At 46.7% G+C, this 20,491-nt stretch overlaps 1 protein-coding gene across 1 annotated transcript in view; it reads left to right on the top strand.

Moving 5' to 3' along the window:
* NFKBIE (nuclear factor of kappa light polypeptide gene enhancer in B-cells inhibitor, epsilon) overlaps positions 1-18,002 on the top strand; it is a 30,559-nt gene extending 12,557 nt beyond the window's left edge. Inside the window, exons 2-6 of the mRNA XM_015416924.1 lie at positions 11,935-12,037; positions 12,990-13,215; positions 13,309-13,397; positions 14,237-14,485; positions 17,536-18,002. Of these exons, the coding sequence (XP_015272410.1) occupies positions 11,935-12,037; positions 12,990-13,215; positions 13,309-13,397; positions 14,237-14,485; positions 17,536-17,601 (733 nt within the window). The 3' untranslated portion in view covers positions 17,602-18,002. The remainder of the gene's footprint in view (positions 1-11,934; positions 12,038-12,989; positions 13,216-13,308; positions 13,398-14,236; positions 14,486-17,535) is intronic.
* Positions 18,003-20,491: the final 2,489 nt, after the last annotated feature.

Here is a 20,491-nt window from a genome sequence, read left to right as displayed (position 1 = left end):
AGGTTCAACACTCCCAACTGGCCACCCCCTCCAAACCCAGTTTAAAACACGGGACAGCACGCTATCTTTAGCCGTGTGTGCAGCAATGTCCCTGGACGATACAGGAGCCTGAGGGAGTTCGTCCAGTGCCAAGACCTCACAAGCAGGAGCAGGGTCGGGTCCCGCACAGGGCAATGGGCAGCGGCTGAGGGCGTCCGCATGTCCGATTGCCTTCCCAGGCCGGTGTTCAAGGTCATAATCGTACGCCTGCAAAAAGAGCGCCCATCTAAGCATGCGCGGGGACATGATATTCGGCAGTTGCTTATCGGGTGCAAAAATCCCCAGTAGCGGCTTGTGGTCAGTGACCAGCAAAAATCGCCTGCCAAAAATAAAGTCATGGAACTTTTTGACAGCCGCTACTAAAGCCAGACCCTCCTTGTCAATCTGGGCATAGTTCCTTTCTGCCTCAGAAAGAGATCTTGAGTAAAAAGCGATTGGCGCCTCGCTCCCATCAGGCATCAGGTGGCTCAAAACCGCGCCAATTCCAAACGGTGAAGCGTCCGCAGCTAACACCAGGAGCTTCTGGTCATCATAATGCGTCAGCACGTCATTAGACACCAACAGCTCCTTAACCCCCACGAAAGCCCTTTCTTCGGCCTGTCCCCACTTCCATTTCGCCTCCTTATGCAAAAGTGCGTGCAAAGGGGCCGCCACTGATGCCTTATGCGGTAAAAACGCATGATAAAAATTGAGGAGTCCTAAAAATGATTGGAGCTCCTTCTTACTCACCGGCCTGGGGGCGTCTCGGATTGCAGTCACCTTGTCAGTAGTGGGGTGCACCCCGTCTGCATCAATCCTGAACCCCAAGAACTCTACACTGCTAACTCCCAGTGTACATTTTGAACGTTTTACTCTGAGCCCAGCGTTTTGGAAACGCTTCAAGACCTCCTTCACCCGGTCCATCAACTCATTTTCAGACCTCCCCGCAATTAACACGTCGTCGAAGTAGGGCACCGTTCCTGGTACCCCCCTCAAGAGTTGCTCCATCAGGCCCTGAAAGATGCCGGGCGCCACATTTACCCCGAACTGTAGGCGATTCACCTTAAAAGCCCCCCTATGGGTAACAATAGTCTGAGCCTCTGCAGCCTCAGGAGTGACAGGCAACTGCTGGTATGCCTGTGCCAAGTCTAATTTGGCAAAGATCTTTCCGCCCCCCAATGAAGCCAGGATGTGGCTAATAACCGGGACGGGATAGGAGTGTTGTTGTAACGCCTTGTTAAGGGTGCATTTATAGTCTGCGCATAAGCGTATGGACCCATCAGGCTTAACTGGTGTTACTATAGGCGTCTCCCACTTGCTGTGAGGAACAGGTTCCAAAATTCCTTGTTCCACGAGTTTATCAATTTCCCTCTCTACTTTAGGCCTGAGGGGAATTGGAACCTTCCGATATTTCAGTCTGATCGGCTTTACAGATGGGTCAAGTTCAAAAGCAACCGGGGGCCCTTTGTACCGCCCCAGACCCTCTGCAAACACATCAGGGAACAGGTCATACATCATATCCCATTTATTCTCAAGCAATTTGTTAATCCCTGAAATACCAATGCCCAATGGCTCAAACCAGTCCAACCCCAGCAGGTTGACCCGGTCTCCCTCAGCAATAAGACATGACAGTTTAACACATTTCCCCTTATACTCAACATGTACAGTGTCTCTTCCGGCCAGGGGAATCCGGTTGCCCTGGAAGTCGGACACTCTGGTCTCCGCAGGCTGGAGCCGCCGTCTGCTTCTGGTCGGAAACAGCTGTTGCCAGGATGCTGCAGAAATCACCGTTACAGAAGAGCCGGAGTCCACCTCCATAGTGCATGGTCTGCCGTCGAGGAGTGGGGTCACGGTGATCTTCCCTTGGCAACTGGTGCGGTTTACAGCCGATGCGCTTGTCCGGGTCGTTGTAGTCTGGCAGCTTGCTTCCGATGCCGGGAAACGCTGCTTGCTGCTTCGGGAATTTGCGGGGGTATTCCTTTGTGCCGACCTGCTGGTAGGTGAGGGATCCTTCCGTGCCGATCTGCAGACTCTGGCCAGATGACCACGCCGTCCACAGGCTCTGCAGTCTGTTGTGAGAAAAAAAATAAATGGTTCAGAAAATTTTAACCCATTTATACAATTAATTTCATAAATAAATCATAGTCTTTTTCTCCCCTCTATTCCTGTAACTTTCCAAACAGCTAGCAGTACATGACTCCCAAAAAGAATTTTGCTAGGCCTTTGTCTCTTCTTACACAGGAATTAACATCTGCATTTTCATTGTTCATGAACCTAAAGAATTTGGAAAGAAAAATGGGCCTTAAGCTTCTCTGTGATGTCAGCGTAGGAGACAGTTTTCATATCCGTTGGGGCCATCAACGACCTGGCTATGTCGAAGGTTCCCTTCCCGCAGGAACTCAGGAGGCACGCCCGTTTCTTGGCCTCGTCTGTAATGTCGTGTGTCTCCAGATGGAACTCGAACCTGGATAGGTAGGAGTCCCAGTCTTCTGAGGAAGGTTCGAAGCACTTGAACTTCTGGCTTCCAGCCATCGTGGGAGACTTGGGCACCGGAGCTGGTGGCGCCTCCGCCGGATCGGCTGCTGTGCTCTGCTCGCTTTCTTCCGAGTCCGAAGTGTGGATGTCCGCAGGGCTGCCTACCTGCTCTAACATCCCATCCTTGTCGCCAATTGTTAGATCGCGCTAACAAAGGACTCTTAGAGTGATTCAGCAAGTGATTCAGCTTTATTGGAAGTAACGAACAAGCACTCAACTCAGTAAGAAACCAGAACAGCAAACAGTGGGAGCTATGCTCCTTTTAAACATAACCGGGCTAATGTAGCCACGCCTATTTACAAATAACAACCAATGAGATTGCTAGTTTAAGAACCAATGGAAGTCTTTCCCTCGCAGGGACAAGGCACAGTTCTGATTGGTCGCTGTTGCAGAGCGACCAATAGGAAGTTCGTTCAGTGGAGCCCTGGTTTGGCTCGAAGCTTAACATGGGAGTCCTATGAGGTGATTCATGTAAACGTTTCAATACATTACACATTGCATCCTCCCAAGCTGCCGTTGGCATCTGGCTGTGCATCTCTGTTCCCAGTGGTAACCAAGGAAGTTTAGACCAATGAGATTTTCCTGCTACTGGGCAAATCGGAGTTGAGTGGGACCTGATGCTGCTGGAGCGCAGCTTTGTTTGCTCCTGGCCATCAGGAAGACCTCCAGGGCAACAGGACAGGAGGAACTTTCCCCAGTATATTAAAGGGCTAATTTGCCCCCTGGCCACTTGACCTTGGGGCTAACATAGCTTCCACACTTTAGTGTTTGGACGCCTGAACTCTACAATAATTCATCCCCACCCCATGGCTAATATAAGGCCATCTGATGTCATTGATTAGTAAAGTGTGTGTTGGCAAGATTCTGCAGTAGGGCTGAAGGAGAGCTGGAATAGCAAGGAGGGAGCTGTTGATTAGGGGTGTGCTAAAACAGAGCTATTGCAAAGGTTATTGCTGGTCAGTGTCAGTTCTTTGTAAAAGATTAATTGGGGCAGTTTAAAGAGTCTACATGGGACAGATATGGAATTCCCCTCGTCTACATTCTTCAGGAGGTTGTTTGTTTGAATCCTTGATTCCAACAATATTTCCTTCCCCACCCTCCTTTCTTCCTTTTTGTAGGAATTTCCTCCCTTTACTTGAATTGTTGATGCTTCCAAATGCTGGGTCAACAATTCAATTACCCACATGCCCCACCTCCTTTGCTAGAAAAAAGCAGAATAAAGGACACTGGGTGAGTGGAAGGATTTCTTTGATTTGTTCTGCTTCTCTGGTTGTATTGCCATTTTTTTTTTTTTTGCCTGGGTGGTTAACGAGCAGTACTGTTCAACAATCTGTGGGTACAAACCATGGTTTTAAAACTCTGTTCTGAAATCCTGGTTTGCTGTAAACCAGTTGATCATGTGTTGTTGGGGCTGTCTACATTCAGATGCTGCCACTTAACTAGGATTTGATCAACCAAGGTTTATCATGATTTCTGAATGCAGCCGATGGATGGAGCATTCACATATTCTTTCACATGTTCCCATTACTACTTTGAGTTGGTGCCATTATATGTGGCTTACAGGAAAAGAAATGTGGAATGATGATGTGTGTTTTGCACTTTTATTTTATTAATTTCGTATTTACTGTTGGATTGCCTCCGGGGTGGGTAGCTCACTGCTAGGTAGAGGAGACAGGAAGGGAAGGGGGAGTGGAGCTATATAAGAGACTCTCATCTAGTAGGTGAGACCCAATTTTAAGAACTGAACCTTTTTTGGTCCCCTCCCCCCAACTGCTTTGAGTTTGGGAGAGGGTGCTGTTCAGAGCTTTAACTGCTCAAAAGCATGGTTATTCCCTTGTAGGTGTACACTTGGTAGTTCTGTAAAGTAACTCAGGCAGAGAACAGTACAGAATCCAGGCACTGGCCCAGTAAACAGCAGCTGGGTCTTCTTCCTCACCTGGCCTCATGATGTACATGATCAGGGACTTCCCACTTCAGCACCAAAATATCTCTGCTCCTTTGCAGTGTAAATGCATATCAGGCTTTGTAGTGACTTCTCCCATGAATCATGTGCACACTCTACATCAAAGAACCACGTGTATTCTTCAGCAACAGAACAAAAGCTTGTAGAAGTGGATTATGTGATCTGAATACACTCCACATGCAAAATGTCCATGCATTTATTTGTAATGTAGAAGTGGCTCCTCCTTGGCTGCTCTGTGTCCTGATCCTCTTTCTTCCATCATGGAACATGCAGATCTAAGGAGGCCTACTATCCAGGCATCAACCAGACTCAAGCTTAGCTTTAGCAAGAAGGCTGCCTTGTGTGCCTCTACACCATATCCTGGACCTTGCTCTTCCCTCTGCATGTCCCTCTCCTTTACAGATCTATCAGGCATTTCCTCTTCATTTTCAGACTTGTTTTTAGCCATAAGGGCTAGAAACCAGCTTTTTGGTTTTTAATGGAAGCTTAGATTCTCAAGATACTAATTCTGTGCTTGTGCAGTGTAGCTGTGGAATGTGTATAATAAGCCTCTGTGGTGTCTGTGATATGGGACTTAATGGCATATACTCCCTCAGCTGATGGATCTGGGACATTTCTATCTGGAAAAAACCTCACAACTGAAAATGTGTGGGTGTAGCTTTGTTGCATTACTTTAGCTTGTAGCTAGCAAAGGACTGCAACATCTTAATGTGGATGCATTTTATACATTGCACGTGGAGCTGCTCCATGTGATTTGGTCCCACAGTCCTCTGGTAATATGTCTATAGCTCAAAAATTCTAACATGGTTGCTTGTTTTTGTACATCCTTTAGTGGGTTGGGATTGGAGCATGATGAAACAGCTTTCACCTCTGAAAAGGTACCCTTTGAGTAAGGCCAATAGAGTGAATATTTGGATAAAATATTTCTGTTTGCTGAAGCTGCTAGGTATCTACATCATCTTGAAGCTTCTGAAGGTTGGGCCTTCCCCTGCAATGAAAATATTTGCCATGGCTAGCTGTCTTGAGGAGTTCTTTTTTAGGTCAAAAGACTTTTTATTTTCCATTATTGTCACATTTTACATCTTTTTATCAATTGATTAAATGTTCCCTTTTCCCTCCCTCCCCCGAAAGGCTTCCCGCAATGCACTTCCCTTATGTCCCACATAGATAGATTCAGGATAACATCAAATACTTAGTATTGTTCTAAACATAGTAAATTTTGTCTCACGTCCCAGTTCTTTTCTAAATATATCTTAAAGTCATTCCATTCTTCAAAAAATTCTTGGTCTTCTTTATTGTTCAACTTTTTGATTATTTTGTCCATCTCAGCCATGAACAGAACTTTTTGTATCCATTCTTCCAGATCTGGTATTTTTTCTTGCTTCCAATATTGGGCATATGTCATTCTTGCCGTTGTTATCAAATACCAGAACAATGTCTTTTTTGTTACATTCAGTTCTTCCATTTTTAAACCTAAGAGCAGAATTTCGGGCGTTTTCTCAAAAGAACATTTTAGAATCTTTTGCATTTCACTGTGGACTTTTGTCCAAAAGTCCCTAGCTTTATCGCATGTCCACCACATGTGATAAAATGAGCCCTCATGTTTTTTACATTTCCAACATTTGCTAGACATATTCTGGTTCATATTTGCTATTTTCTTAGGTGTCATGTACCATCTATACATCATTTTGTAACAATTTTCTTTTACATTAGTACATACAGATAGTTTTGTCTTGAGGAGTTCTTAGGGGGAGTGGCTTGACAGGAGATCCATAGAATTCTGTATTTTTCGCACAGCGGCCTCTCTGTCCTGACAGCTGTGCTTAACTCTGGCAGATAAAAGCAACAGTGGTTGAAAGTTCACTGCAAACTGTCTTGGAAAGTCCCTGCCCTTGAGAGCCCTTATCTGCAGCACAGTTGCTGGAGAGCAGGGATACACCTGTAGCCACATCAGAATGCATAGGGTGTGGAAGATTGGCAAAGATAAGTTGACAAACTGTGCATGTGGGGAGAACCCACGGCTTCCTGAAAGCATGTGAAACATAGTACTCTGGCACTGGCAGGGTTACTAGTATAAGAGGGATGTGGAAGCAGCTGTCAATGGAATATGAGACTTTCCCTGGCAACCTTTGCCAAAACTCCCAGGTGCAAGTACCATGTAGCATATTGTTTGGTTTTTCATCTGGCTAAGAATGCCCTAATGCAGTGCCTTTAAATGATAGTTCTTTGGTAATGCAACCTCTTGGTAATGCTGCACATAGGCTTGCTTGACGCTCAGAAGGGATAAACCAGGAGGAAAACATCTGAAATGAAATGTTAGATCTGTCTACATGATAATGACTCTAAAATGAAAGCTTTTTCTATAGTCTCAATGTTTAGGTTTCCGGTCCATTTTTTTGGTAAATGAAACAGCTACTGTTGTTATTGTAGCCCATTCTTTCCAACCTGGAGATTTTGGGTGGATACAGGCTTTCTTAAAGAGGATTTAAGGCAATTTAAAAGAGGCATCACTACTTGTATCTACAGATCCTGTGTTCACCTCTGTTAAGCAGGTTTGCAGGGTTTTGGCGCTGCTTAAAAAAATATGCCAAACCTGTATGACCAGGTGTGACAGAAGGGTTTTTTAAAAAGTTTATACAACTCAGGAAGCAAAACGTCTCTCAAGTCACAGTTACCTCTTGGAAACTACTGGCCATTGTGAATTTTAAGTTCCTATCATAAATTTGAGTCTTCTGCCTCTTGGTCACTGCTGCAGCCATCATAAGAAAATTAAAGATAAACCTATCCCAGTTGATGATATATTTAGGAATATTATATAAAATAAGGTATTTTATATCACCATGCTTTCAAGTTCAACAAGAAATCTAAGACGTCACCAACTGTGTAGGTTGTTGTCTAGGCTTTTGTGCTTGCTCGCTGGGGGAGGAGCCAATTCAGGAGCTAGCTAGGGATGTACTGTTTCTGAGCAACTAGATCCTTCTTATCCTAAGGTCTTGCAAAGTCCTACTGTGAGGTTTGCAAATTCTTTAAGGAAAGCTGAGCTGTGGCTTTTAAAATGGTTTGCATTGAGCAGTTTGTTTGGGGTGGGTTTGTAAACAGTGACTTGCCTGGTAGTGTTTGAGAATGACCCTGGAGAAGGTGTTGGGTTTTTTTTTGGGGGGGGGTAAATAGTAATCCTTTTCCTATATTTTCTGAAAGACTGTCAAATGAGAAATGTAGGAAAGGGTAGGCAGGTGGCCTTGTGTGGTGTAGGGACTTTTGTAATGTAGTTTGCAAAACTGGTTTAGGGCAATCGACCTTCCTTAAGAGGTCTATAATGAAGGTGAAACTGACCAGCACACAGGCGAACTCCTTTCAACAGCAGAAGGATGCCTCACAATTGGATGCCTCCAGCTCAGAGCTGGAGGTTTCACGTTTACAAGTACTCTGGTCAGCATTATAATTTGAATGAAGAACAGAGCTATAAAGGCAGGGAGGAGCACAGATAGGACAAATATATCCATGGAAATTTTGTCCCCGATCCCCCCCCCCATTAACATAAATCTCTCTACTGTTATCATGCTTGCTGGCTCCAGTTTCAGGAAGACCTCCATGGATCTGTGTAGTTTTTATGCAGCTCCTACAAAGAGAATCAACTCGCAGCATTTTACACGATACGTACCAAAAGTCGGTTAACACTATATTGTACAAACAGCTAGAGGGGCAGACCCCCCCCCGACATTATACTTTAACCACACTATGCAGCCCAGTTTTGAAGTGCTTATTCAGAAGCAGGGTTGCTAACTTTAAAAAAGCAAAAAAAACCAAAACAAAACCAAAAACCTGACTGTGCTCCTGTGTCTTCAACATCAGCTGAATACACAGACATTTAATGGGTAAACCTTCCCACCACTTCCATCTCCGTGCCAACCAGAATGCTTCACCTGCTGAATGTCCCCCTTGAAAGCATAGGAGCTGGACCAGTAAAAAAGGTGACAACCAGGGCTATTTTTGGGCAGGAACGCACAGGAACGGAGTTCCGGCTGGCTTCAGAGTTGGCCATGCTCACTACAGCCAAAACCTCTGTGTGCCTGGCTACAGAGGGAAGGCCTGGAGAGTGACCCCCCACCCGGCGACTCCGAGGCGGGCACGCTAAGGGGGTTTAAACTGCCTTCCCTTCCCTTCAAGGGGGGGAAATTGCCCGGGCAAGCCAAGGGAAGGCATGGGGTGTGGCCTAATATGCTGTTGGGTGTGGCCTATTATGCTAATGAGCTCCTGCTGAGCTTTTTCTACAAAAAGAGCCCTGGTGACAACTACATGCCAGTAAAACCTGGTGGTGGTGGAAAGTGCCATCAAGTCACAGCTGACTTATGGCCACCCCATAGACTTTTCAAGGCAAGGGACATTCAGAGGTCGTTTGCCATTGCCTGCCTCTGCACAGCGACCCTGGACTTCCTTGGAGGTCTTCCATCGACATACTTGCTAGGGTTACCTCTGCTTAGCTTCCGAGATCTGATGAGGTCAGGCTAACCTGGGCCGTCCAGGTCAGGGCTAGTAAACCCTAGATGGTTGAATTCAGTGGAACACCCAGGTAAGAGATATGTATGATGCGGCCCTATAGAAACAAAGGGACCAGACAGTGAAAACGGGCCCCAGGAACAGCCCAGCCTGCTTCTCCCTAGTTGAATGCGTTTCCCCGTCTGCCTTGGCCTAGCAGAGTTAAACTGTGTTCAGCGGCTTGTGCTGGCTGTGGCAGCTGTGCCTGAGGTTCCTTGGCCCTCCCCCACCTGTTGCTGAGGCAACTGTGGGTGGCCACTGCTTTGATGGGTAGGGAAATTCCCCATGCCCATGTGACCTCGGGCTTCCCCTAGTAGGGCCTAGCCTGCTTGCTGAGCCACAGACACTCTTCTGTCTGGGCTGCAGGAGTGTGCAGATCTCTGTGCTATGAAGTTTTGCTGTTATGATTTCAGTGGCCTGGGTAAAAGTTTCCAAATCGCTCATGGGGCCACAACTTCCTGTAGCAACAGCCCTGATCTGTGTTATAGAGCCTTGGGCAGTGGTGGGCCTGTGTTCAGAGTTCTCCTTTCCCACCATCCCCTTCTTTCCAAGGCCTGTCAGTACTGCCTCCCACATCCCTTCCTTTTGCTTCCTTGGAAATCCCCTTTATAGACAGACATGGGATGTAGAAGTGGTTCATAATGTCCTGTTTCAAGGATTCTCCGAGTTTAAAGACTTGTTTTAAAATTAATTGTAATTTTGAATGACTTGGCAATTAGAGACCCCTACCAGCTGCGATGGCTCAAGTGGTTAAGACACTGAACTGCAGGCTGTGGAAGGTCAGTAGTTCAGCAGTTCGAGACCCGAGTGTGCCGCATGACGGAGTGAGCTCCCGTCTCTAGTTCCAGCTCCTGCCAACCTAGCAGTTCGAAAGCAAGAAATTGCAAGTAGATAAATAGGGACCACTTCGGTGGGGAGGTAACAGCGTTCCGTGCGCCTTGGTGTTTAGCCATGCCGGCCACATGACCACGGAAACGTCTTCGGACAGCGCTGGCTCTTCGGCTTTGAAACAGAGATGAGCACCGCAACCCTAGAGTCGGATTCGACTGGCTTTCGAGCAAGGGAACAGCCAATGAGGAGGGCAGCCAATGAGTCCCCATTTTCAATATTATATGGAAATCCTTTTTTTTTTTTAATTGAGCTATTTCTCCCCTTCCTTTACAAAGCCTCTAGTGCACATGTAGAACATTAACTTCCACAGCCATGACAATTAGGAAGTTATCTTTTTTTGTCCTTGGTGAATGTTCAATATAATGTTTCATGTCTTGCATCAAAGCTCCTGTGACTTGAATTTGCTTCCACTGTGGCTGTAGTTGATTTTTTTGAATGGTGGCTTGAAATTAGAGGGGGAACGTAAAGAAATTATAGTGTTCCTTCAGGATTATGGATACAAAATGGATTTAATAATCTTATTAAGGTGAATCCTTAATTGTGTAGAAACGCCTGTAAAATGAGGCTTTATTTGTATATCAGTATATCCGTATTAATTTGCCTACTTTTTAATCCCAAGGCTGTTGAGAGCACTTGTGTTTGCCTCTACAGTTGCCAACTCCATCCTGGAAAATGCCTGGGGATTTGGGGATGATGCCTGTGGAGGGGAGAATTTGGGGAGGGATTCTACCTAGAATCTATGGTATACCATACAGTTTGCCCTTTGAAGCTGTCATTTTCTCCAGGGCAATTAATCTTTGTAGTTTGGAGACTAGTACTTTTTGGAGAATTCCAGGCCCTGCCTGTAGGCTGGGAACCCTCCCTTTAGTAGACAGCAGGTACTTGGGCATTGTGGGGGTGATTTTGCCGTCTGGACCTTGCTTTCTGCTCTTTATCCTGTGTCAGAAATCCTGATTGAGAGATCTGAAATTCTAGGCCCTACTCACTGGGGGCTTTTATATGGAAGCCAATACTACAGGCTGAAGTCAGCATAGATGGGCTTTTAACACACGATCAGAGCTCGGCTGCAACTTTTGAGTGCTTCAGTGGCACATTGAAAGCAAGAAGATGGCCACTGAGATAACCACAGCTGTTGTGTGCTGAGAGGGGTGTCGGAATAAGCTCTGAATCCTAGAATGCAGCTATTACTGTGCCTTGGTCGGTGGCTCAGTTGTTTCCCTTCCGAAATGATTCAGTGGTGCCATCTTCTCCTCTTGCCAGTCCTGGTTGGACTAGGGTTAGTGAAGATTTGGGCCTCGAGGTTTGCTTGCCTTGCTCTAGGAAAGCAGAAGTCTCCTGTTCTTAAGAAGAAATCAAAATTGGTCCTGGCTTTCCTTCTGGGTCCACCTTTGGCATAGATTCCAAAATTTGAGTCCTGGCAGAATTATGATTGGCATGCGAGGATAGGTCTGTATTAAGCTCGTGGGACATCGGCTGCTATTAATTTTGCCCTCAGAACGTTTGCAGGTGCATGGTTGGCTAACTGCAAGCGGCAAATCCCTTTGCCACATAGAGTGTGTGCTGGTCCTGCCCATCCTGTGAAAAAGTGTCAGGATGCAAAACTGCTCAGGAAGAGGCATAACTACTGTTTGTATGTGGAAGTCTAATTGAGTTCCAAGCAACTGTGTTAATGACCTGTTCCAATGGAGATGTACAAACGAGGGGCTAGGTAAAGACTTGCCCTCGCAAGGAAGAAGATCTGCTACAGAACAAGGGTGCCTGGTAGGAATTTCACCTTCCCAACTTACATGTGGCCCTAGATTAGGATTGTTCGGAATTTAGAATTGTAAGCCGCTCAGAGCCCCTTAGGGGGGTGAGCGGGATAGAAAGTTGAATGAATGAATGAATTGTTCTTCAGGTGTGTTGTGTTTTTTTAAGTGTTTTTAAGAATAGTAGGGTTGATATTACTTGGATGCTGCACCACAGACTAATGCCTTTTCCCCTCCTTACAGGCTACTGCACCTGGCAGTCATCCACTGCATGCCTTCTATAGCACTCTGCTGCATTGCCCATTTGCCAATGGAGGTCTTGGAGATCCAGAATGACTTATTCCAGGTGTGTGCATGTGTGCGTGTGTATGTGTGGCCTCACTGCTTCTTCTACTTGAGTGAAAGAAAAAAGGCTCTGCTAGATGGTGAAGATGTAGGTCAGCAAGCTAGTGTTTCTTTGAGGGACTATATAAACATGTTCCTTGTGCTTCTTGCTGCCATCTTGTCAAACAAGGAGTGCACATAGAACTGTTATCCTGCTGATCTGGGAGGCTTTCCTCGAGATGTGTTTCACTGCTTCTCATATCTGTGGTCTGGGCCTAGTTGCTGTGATTGGGCCAACTGAGCTTTAGCTGCATGCCACGTGGTGGTCTAAATGAGGATGCATCGCTTCCTCTGAGCCGAAAGACTCATCCAACTTGTTGGCAGAGGGTCGCTTGCATCTGTGTCTAGGCATGTTTCAGCAGAACACGTGGACTCCCGCCTCCAACTGTGCGCTTTCCCATTACTGGATCAGAATATTTATAAGGTGCCTGAAATTGCTAGGTGTTGTGCAGGAATTACAACGTCCCTTGCCAGTCAGTCAAAGAGTTATACAGAAAACTGGCACCTGTCCCTGACTTTGATCAGAGCTTTGTATGATCTGTTACTTAAGGGGGGGGGGGTATCTTCACCAAAATAATCTGAATTTTGCCAGGAAAAATGAAGTGAAATACCTATGTTTTCCTTTGATTTTTCTGCTAGTCAGGAAAAGGACCATGAAGCAGTGCAGAAAACTGATGCCATGACCCTGAACTAAATGCGCACTCTACTAAAGCCTCTTATCTCTGGCTTCTGAGACTTACTAGACATTGTTCACATGCTTTCTTTACATGAAATTTGAGACTACCAGGATGCTGAATTTGGCATCCATTAGCAAATTCTGTACTTTTGTGGTGCAGTCACAGAAAACCCACAAATGTATTTCTGTCCCTGTTTCTTTCTACCTTCTAAACTGCTTTTCCCCCCACTGTGTGTAGACCCCGCTACACCTGTCTGTGTACCTGGAGCAGTCTAATGTAGTGCAAGAATTAGTTTTGAGAGGGGTGAACACAGCATTACAAGACCGCAACGGAAACACCCCACTACACTTGGCCTGTGAGCAGCAGAGTCTGGAGTGTGCCCAGCTGCTGCTGGAGCCAGTCTTTGGCAAGCCCTTGGAGTCCAGGAGAACCATACAAAATCTGCAGCTCCAGAACTGGCAAGGTGAGAAAGGAGCAGAGTTTGATCAGGGTATGTCCACACAGAGAGTAGTCCTGCTCAAACACTAACAACTCCCTGGTTTGTCTTGTTCTTTAGGCTTGACCTGCCTGCACATCAGCACCTTAAAAGGAAATCTGCAGCTGATGGCACTGTTGGTGAAGAGTGGAGCTGACATAAATGTTCAGGTATGGCTGAACCCAAGGGGTAGTTGGCAGAGCTCCATATCCTGTATATGGCAGGGCAACATTTGTACTGTACTTTTGTGACACATGTACAGGATTTGGTGTTGTGTTGAATGTATAAATGTCAGCATGCTGAAAACTTTCGGCACTAACTTTTAAAAAAAGTTTCTGCCCATTGTGTCTATGAAGATTAATACTGAAAATGTGTGGGCAATGGCTGGTAAATTTTCAAGGTGCAGAAACTGGGTTGAGCAGGGCTTAATGGGCTGGAACTTTGCATAGCTCCTTGTTCCTATGCCTGTCCAGTCAGAATCAGAAAACTTCTATGCAAACTAACATGCACAAAGCCACTTGATCTGTATAAATTGTTCCAAGTCACATAGTACAGCTTTTCTAGGGAAAAAAATTGGATTTAATTTGACCAGATCATAAATAGCCTGGTGTAGATCCCATTACATTGGTGTATTGAAAAACAATGGTAGGTTGTAGAAGGCAAAGGATGAGATGGTTAGTCAGTGTCATAGATGCAACAAACATGAAGTTGAGCAAACTTCAGAGGACGGCGGAAGACCGGAAGGCCTGGCGTGATCTGGTCCATGGGGTCGCGAAGAGTCGGACTTGACTGTGCGACTGAACAAGAACAAAAAGATGTCGTAGGGCAGCCTCGCAGCTCCAGGGGCAGACCATTTAATGAGTTTGGTCAGGAATTCCCATGACAGTGTGTTTCCCGCCAGACATCCACAGTTTACATATATGTTGGTACGGAGATACTCAAACCCCTTCTGATTGAGAGACTGAATAGAGTGTATGATCAGCTGTCATTCTGCTCTCCTTGCTTCCAGGATGGTACAAGTGGAAAGACACCACTTCACTTAGCGGTGGAGAACCATGACGAGATGTCTGTGAAGCACCTTCTGCAAATGGGAGCCCAGGTTGATGCTCGGATGTACAATGGCTGCACCCCACTTCACCTGGCCGTAGGCAGGAAGGACGCTGCCATTGCTGCCATCCTCTGTCACTCGGGGGCAGACACCTTGCTGCGGAACATGGAGGACGAGACCGCCCAGGACCTGGCTGATGGCAACGACGATGTGAGTTTGGCTTAGCGGCTGGCGGCAGCTGCTACTACATGGGGACCTGTAGAAAGAAGCTGATTAGGATGGGCAGAGATCAGTGTCCTGGATCTTGCAAAAGGAAAACATGTTTAGCACTGTTGTACAATAGCACATGATCTAGCCATCTGTAGCACTTAATTGCGGTTTTGACCCAATCGGAAAAATGCCTTGCACATTTAGAAATTTACAGGTTAGATCCAGTAGTTAATTTTTAGCTGGCCCTTGTGCATGCGGAAACACTCTGTGGCCCTTGTGCATGCGGAAACACCCTGGATCTGGAAGAAAGGCAGGGATACAAGCTGTGTGTAGCAGTTCTTCAGAGGCTTGTGTCTGCCAACAGAAGGCACTCCATAAATGAGAATTTAAGTTCTAGCTGTGAAGGGAGTTCAGTTGCCCTTCGGTCCGTGCTGCCCTTTGTGTATCTGTGATTGCCAGATTCCAGTTCTGCTGAGTCTGCTATCCTTGCATTTATCCAGCAGGGAGGAGCTGCTAAACTGGCTGGTCTGCCTCATTGCTGCCACTCTTGCGTCTGCCGTGGCACCACTTGTAGCTCCTTCAGTGTGGGCAGATCACAGACGTTCTGATCTGCGTCAGTGGAGCAGTTTGGCAACTGCCCTCTTTTCCTTACTGTGGATGAATATAAGCAAATCAGAGCTACCTGGGGGTCAGGTCAGAATTAGGCAACAATTTTTACCCAATAACGGTCTATTCTTGCTTTCACAATTCAGTGGTAAAACAGGACTATAATAAAGAAAATGTAGACCTTGATATGGAACCGAATCCTGCATTTCCACACATTTCAAAAGCCACCATCACCTTAATCTGTACTTGCTAATGCACAGACAAACATGCCTGAGGAACAGGTTCATGTGCGTAGCCACAGTGGGCACATAGGGGCACATGCCTCACAACTCCCACTGCCCCTGCTAGGCAGGCACCACCTTTCTGCGGGAGGAGATCACTGATCAGGACCGGCAGCTCTGTGGTGTGAACTGCTCGCCTTGGGCTCCTGGCGCCCGGGCCAGCGGGGACTGGGCTTGCAGCCGTAGCAGCACCACAGTGTCTCCCCTCCCGTGCCTTATTTTCCTGCCCTGGAAGCCAGGGAGGCCGGGGGGTGGTTGCATCATTCTCCCTCTGCCAAGGGAGGCTGGAGGAAGACCAGCCAGGCATGGCTGACTCCCCCCCCGGGGGGGGGGTCCACTGCCATGCTTTGCTAGCTGCTGTTTGCTGCTTTTAACACCTCAGTGGTTACCTCGGCTGCCGCCTTGTGGGTGGCACTCAGGGGGCTCCAGCTGAGCGACTAAGTGCTGCTGCTGGCCACCAGGCTGTACTTGCGCAGCGGGTCCTGCTCCACCGGGCTCCTGCCCAGGAGCCCACCTCCTCCTCCCTCGGGCGTGCCTCCCGCTCCTTAAGACCCTTGTCTCTCTCCCTCCCCCACCCTCCTGCCCCACAGGATTTCACAATGCCCCCCCCAACTAATATTTTCTGGCTACGCCCCTGAGCAGGTTCTTTCCCTCTCACTCCTGAAACGTGGCTCAGTACAGGGAATGTGGCCATGGAGACCTGGGGACAGATCCTCATTCACTCGTTGACGTTCACTGGGTGACCTTGGGCCAGTCATTCTCTCTGTGGAGGACCTACCTCACAGGGATACTTTGAGGATAACAACCTAGAATAACCCTTTGAGCTTCTTCAAGGAAAGGAAGGATACAAATGTGATGAATCATATTGGCACTCCTTGCAGCTAGGACCGGGATTAATATCTCCTGTTGTGATGATTGTTTAATCAATGTGTTTGAATTTGAGAAAACGACTAAATTACCCAGTGCAGGCAACTGGAGAATCCCTAGGTCTCGGAGGCACCATGTTAGTGACCCAAGGAAACTGAGAGCCAGCTCTATAGAGTATTTGGGGTAACAATGAATCCAGTCCTTGAGATATAGGCATGTACTTGTATCAGGCTGAAATTAAAGTTTTTTTCCTGCACATGGCAGTCCCCAAGTCTCACATAAATGTGTAGGCACATTAACTAGGGATACCTGATTATCAAAAAGTAGGTACTGGGGAATGGGATACCACATTATCAGAAAAAATATATGGTATCCCAGAAAGCTCCTTCCATGTAGGCAGGAGTTTAGTGGCACCTCAAAGACTTCTTTGTTCCACCAGAAGCTTTCACGAACTACACCTGGGCTTTTGTCAGATGCTGTGCAGTGGTTCTGCTTAGTCTGCAAAAGCTTGTGCTGGAACAACGTTTTTGCTGCAACAGACCAACACAGGCCCCTGCCACACGGGCAGGAAACTGCAGAGGAGAAGTGTGGCTGTTTGCCCCGGGGCAAACTAACATGCAGTAAAGCGATCAGACCTACTGTGGAGGTTCTGTGGAGGTACTGTGGAGGTTCCATGGCAAGGGAGAGGTGCCGATCACAACACACGCCTGCGCGCAATGAAGAAGCGCGCGGCGCGGCGAACTGGTTTTCTTTTTTTGTGTACACTACGAATGCGCATGCTCCGTTGGGTGCGTGTGCGCATCCACGGAGACGTGGGGGAAAAAAAAACCTTTTCCGCAAGGGGACATGGGCGGGCGCCGGATACCACCAGAAACGCGATCAGACGCCCGCCCTTGCCCCGCAGTTTCCTGCGCTTTTTCGGCAGGAAGCCTCAGTTGTGCCACGGAAGCACTACGCTTCCCAGATGTGCTGGTGAGATCGCGACCGGAAACTCCGCTTGTCTTCCGTATCTCTTGCGTGGCTAATGTTGCGTGTGACCGCAGCCACAGTTACTCTTCTGGAATTACTGCCATGTAATTTCCTTCCATATGTGTAGCTATGGCTAGTGACTTGGTGATAATGCCCACTTGGGCATGGAATGTACTATGCTAACATGAGAGATCTGCACTTCAATGTTGTGCTGTTGTGTTCTGTCCTTCCATTGTGAATTTGAAACAGTAATATGAGTGTGTTAGCATGTTTTGGGGGGCTGTTTCAGTACCAATCTTGTCATTCTCTTCTCCTTTCCATTCACAGATACTTACTCTCCTGCCCTTTGATGACCTGAAGATCTCTGGGAAGCCTGTGGTGTGCTCCAGTTGAGCATCTTAAGGCTTGAATTAGGTCCTCAGTTTTTTGGGAGATGGAAGACCAGAACACTGCTGCTACAGGTGGACCAGACCAGAGCTGGCTCCCAGAAAATAAATCCGCTTGTAGCAGAGTCTGACTGGCTTTGTGCCTCCTTCAGACACTTCTTGATAGTGCACTGGACTGTGGGAGCTGCTGCTGGAGGAACTCTGCTCCTTGTACATTATTGCCTGGAAGATGAAAGGGAATTGCCTCCCTTTTGAAGGACACAGGCTCAGACAGGCCTACGTTTGCTTTACCTGCTTTGGCCCAAAGGCCAGAGATTCTGGAGAGGTGTCTTGATTCCTCCCCCCTCCCCCTTAGACTGTGCAGTGAATAGAGATGGCAAATGAGCTCTGCTTCCCTCAGAAGCCTACGATAGGAATTTGTCGGTCTCAAGTCAATACAGCTGATGGTGTTTGTTTTTCAGATACAAGAAGAGTTTCCTGACCTAGCTGCTATTGCTTAGGTCTCATGCATTTCCTTCAGTGGCCACTGTAGTCTGCATTGTTATTCTGGCTTGTATGTCTGTGGTGTTGAGGGCTGCACAATAGCCCTTTCTTTCACTTTAGCCTACCTGCTGCCTCCCGTGGAAGAGACCCCACTGCGAACATCACCAGGACAGGAGCTTGCCTTTAGTTCTGCCCAGAAGATGCAGAACTTGAAGAGACCTTGAAGGCTGAGTTCATGGAGAGAGAAATGTGCCATTCACCACTTCTGCCTGGGAATAATTGTTATTTTGGGGGGTCAGACTCAGGGAGATATGCTGCTCTGTTTCAGTTCTGTTCAGGTTTGCTAGTTTATCCTGAAGTGCCAACTTCTCTATTTAATTGCTGCACTATAAATGCCATACGTCCCCCAGGCGAAGAAATGCTGGCAGACTGAATTCCTGCTTGCAGTTGGAGCTTAGCTCCTGAAATAAGGAAACGCCAGGATCTGTCCCACTTCATCAGGGGATATTGGCTCCCCTCCTGGAGTACTGCTCGTCTTCATGTTGAAAAGTAGCTTTTTAATAGCTGTGTCACAAGAAGGCTCTCGCCTCTTTTGCAATCCTAGTGGGAGAAGCTTATGTCATTGAAACAGCTTCCTGCGTCCTCTTCACATTTGAAAAGAACTTTTTCTGGGACTTGACAGCCTGTGAGTAATCCATTCCTCTTGCTTCTCTCTCTCTCCTAAATTGTAGGATGAGTGGCCGCAAAGCCACCTGTTCCAAGAAATTTCAACAGAGTGGTTTGGAAATAGGGACCAGCAAAGTGAGGAGATGCAGAATCACTGAGTCCAGTATTGATTTCCATGTTGAAGGTTACTGTGCTCTACCAAGAGACTGTACTGTACACTCTTCCTCTCTCTCTCTCTCTAGACTTGTTGCAGCGGATGAGTGAAGCATTTTGGGTCAGCAGACAAAGGAACAGGCGTTGCTTACATTCAACACTTACTTTGCTGGGCTGGGGAAATTCCCAGCTCTCTCCCTCCTCCTATTGCTGCCTGGGAGCGGCTGTTTGTGACCTGGCAAGTCCCGGGTGGCACAATCAGCTGGGATACTTTAGGGAGAGGCTTTCTCTTCTTCCTTCCCTGTTTTAGGTTTACTTTGTTTTTAAAAGGGTGGGTTTAGGAGCAGCAGCGGCACCTTAATCTGCATCATTCTCTACTTGATCGTTTTTCCTGTGTGTGTATTTTGTTCGACTTAATTGAGACCTTTGCTTTGTCTACCTTCCTCCTCCCATGTTTCATTTTGTTTCCCAATAACAAAATAAATGTTTTTTCAGCTGGGCAAGTCTGCTTACTTTGTCAGCCGAATAGTATGGCTGGCCCTCAACGGAGACCATTTATAGTAGCATAGTTTCCAACTAATAAAATCCTTTGTTCAATGTATTTAGGAAAGGCTTTCAGCTGAGATAGCAAGACACGTGTAGGTCAGGCCTGAACCACAACACATGGGGAGTGATGCATGAGAACAGCAGTGGGAATTTGGATTGTTGAGAAGGGGAAGTTTGCAAGAAGAGCAAACTTTTTTTAAAAAAGTGACTTCATAAACTCTGGGCTCGGCTTATGTTTTAAAATGTGCTGCCACCTTGTGGTTGCTCTTAACTGCAGCTCCTTCCTGTAATTCCGTCAGAGCCATCCTACAATGTAACAAACCCTCAGAAAATGTGCAGGAGTAGGATGTTCTGGTGCCTTTATTGCCACTGACTTCAGGTGACCGTGGAAGAGGTGCAGTTTAAAATACTTGGGAAGCCCATAGTCCAGTACCTACTGTAGCTGCTAGTGCTTTAGTGATGAGCTTCTTGGCCTATGACATCTATGGAAGCACCGAGAAGAAGAGATCCAGCCCAGCATTATGCCATTTCAGGCTCCATTAACAAAAGCTAACAGTACTATATACTTCCTTTGGAGTAACGGTTACTCAGGACTAAAGGGTGACTCAGACACTGTACATGTTCCTTTATTCTCTCTGTCCACAAAGACACACGGGGTAGGGTGGATATGTTGGGGTTTGTCCTAAAAAAAATTCCTTTCTGTAATGACATCCTGGGAGATTATGGGCATTCTACTTGAATGTAAGCAAACAATTCAGGAATGTAATCACCTCTTGAATGACACCTGCTATCTTTTCATGCTCTCTTGTCTAGTTTGAAGTCCATTTAATATAGCATTATGAAATCAACAGGCAATATAACCCATTAGTTAAAGTAGCTAGTTTTGGATTCTTGCGAGGAGGTATAATGAAGCACACGGTACTGAAGTAGACAGCTCCCAATTTCTGTGTTCATAATAAAGATGGTCCTTTTTTCTGCAGCTCTACAATGCCATTGGATATCATGGATGCCTCATTTTAAGAACCGGCGAGTTCCTCTGAACAAACATG

Source organism: Gekko japonicus, unplaced genomic scaffold (genome assembly GCF_001447785.1).
Source record: "Gekko japonicus isolate JY-2015 unplaced genomic scaffold, Gekko_japonicus_V1.1 scaffold342, whole genome shotgun sequence".
Lineage (NCBI taxonomy): Eukaryota > Metazoa > Chordata > Lepidosauria > Squamata > Gekkonidae > Gekko > Gekko japonicus.
This window is presented reverse-complemented; position numbering and strand designations above follow the sequence as displayed.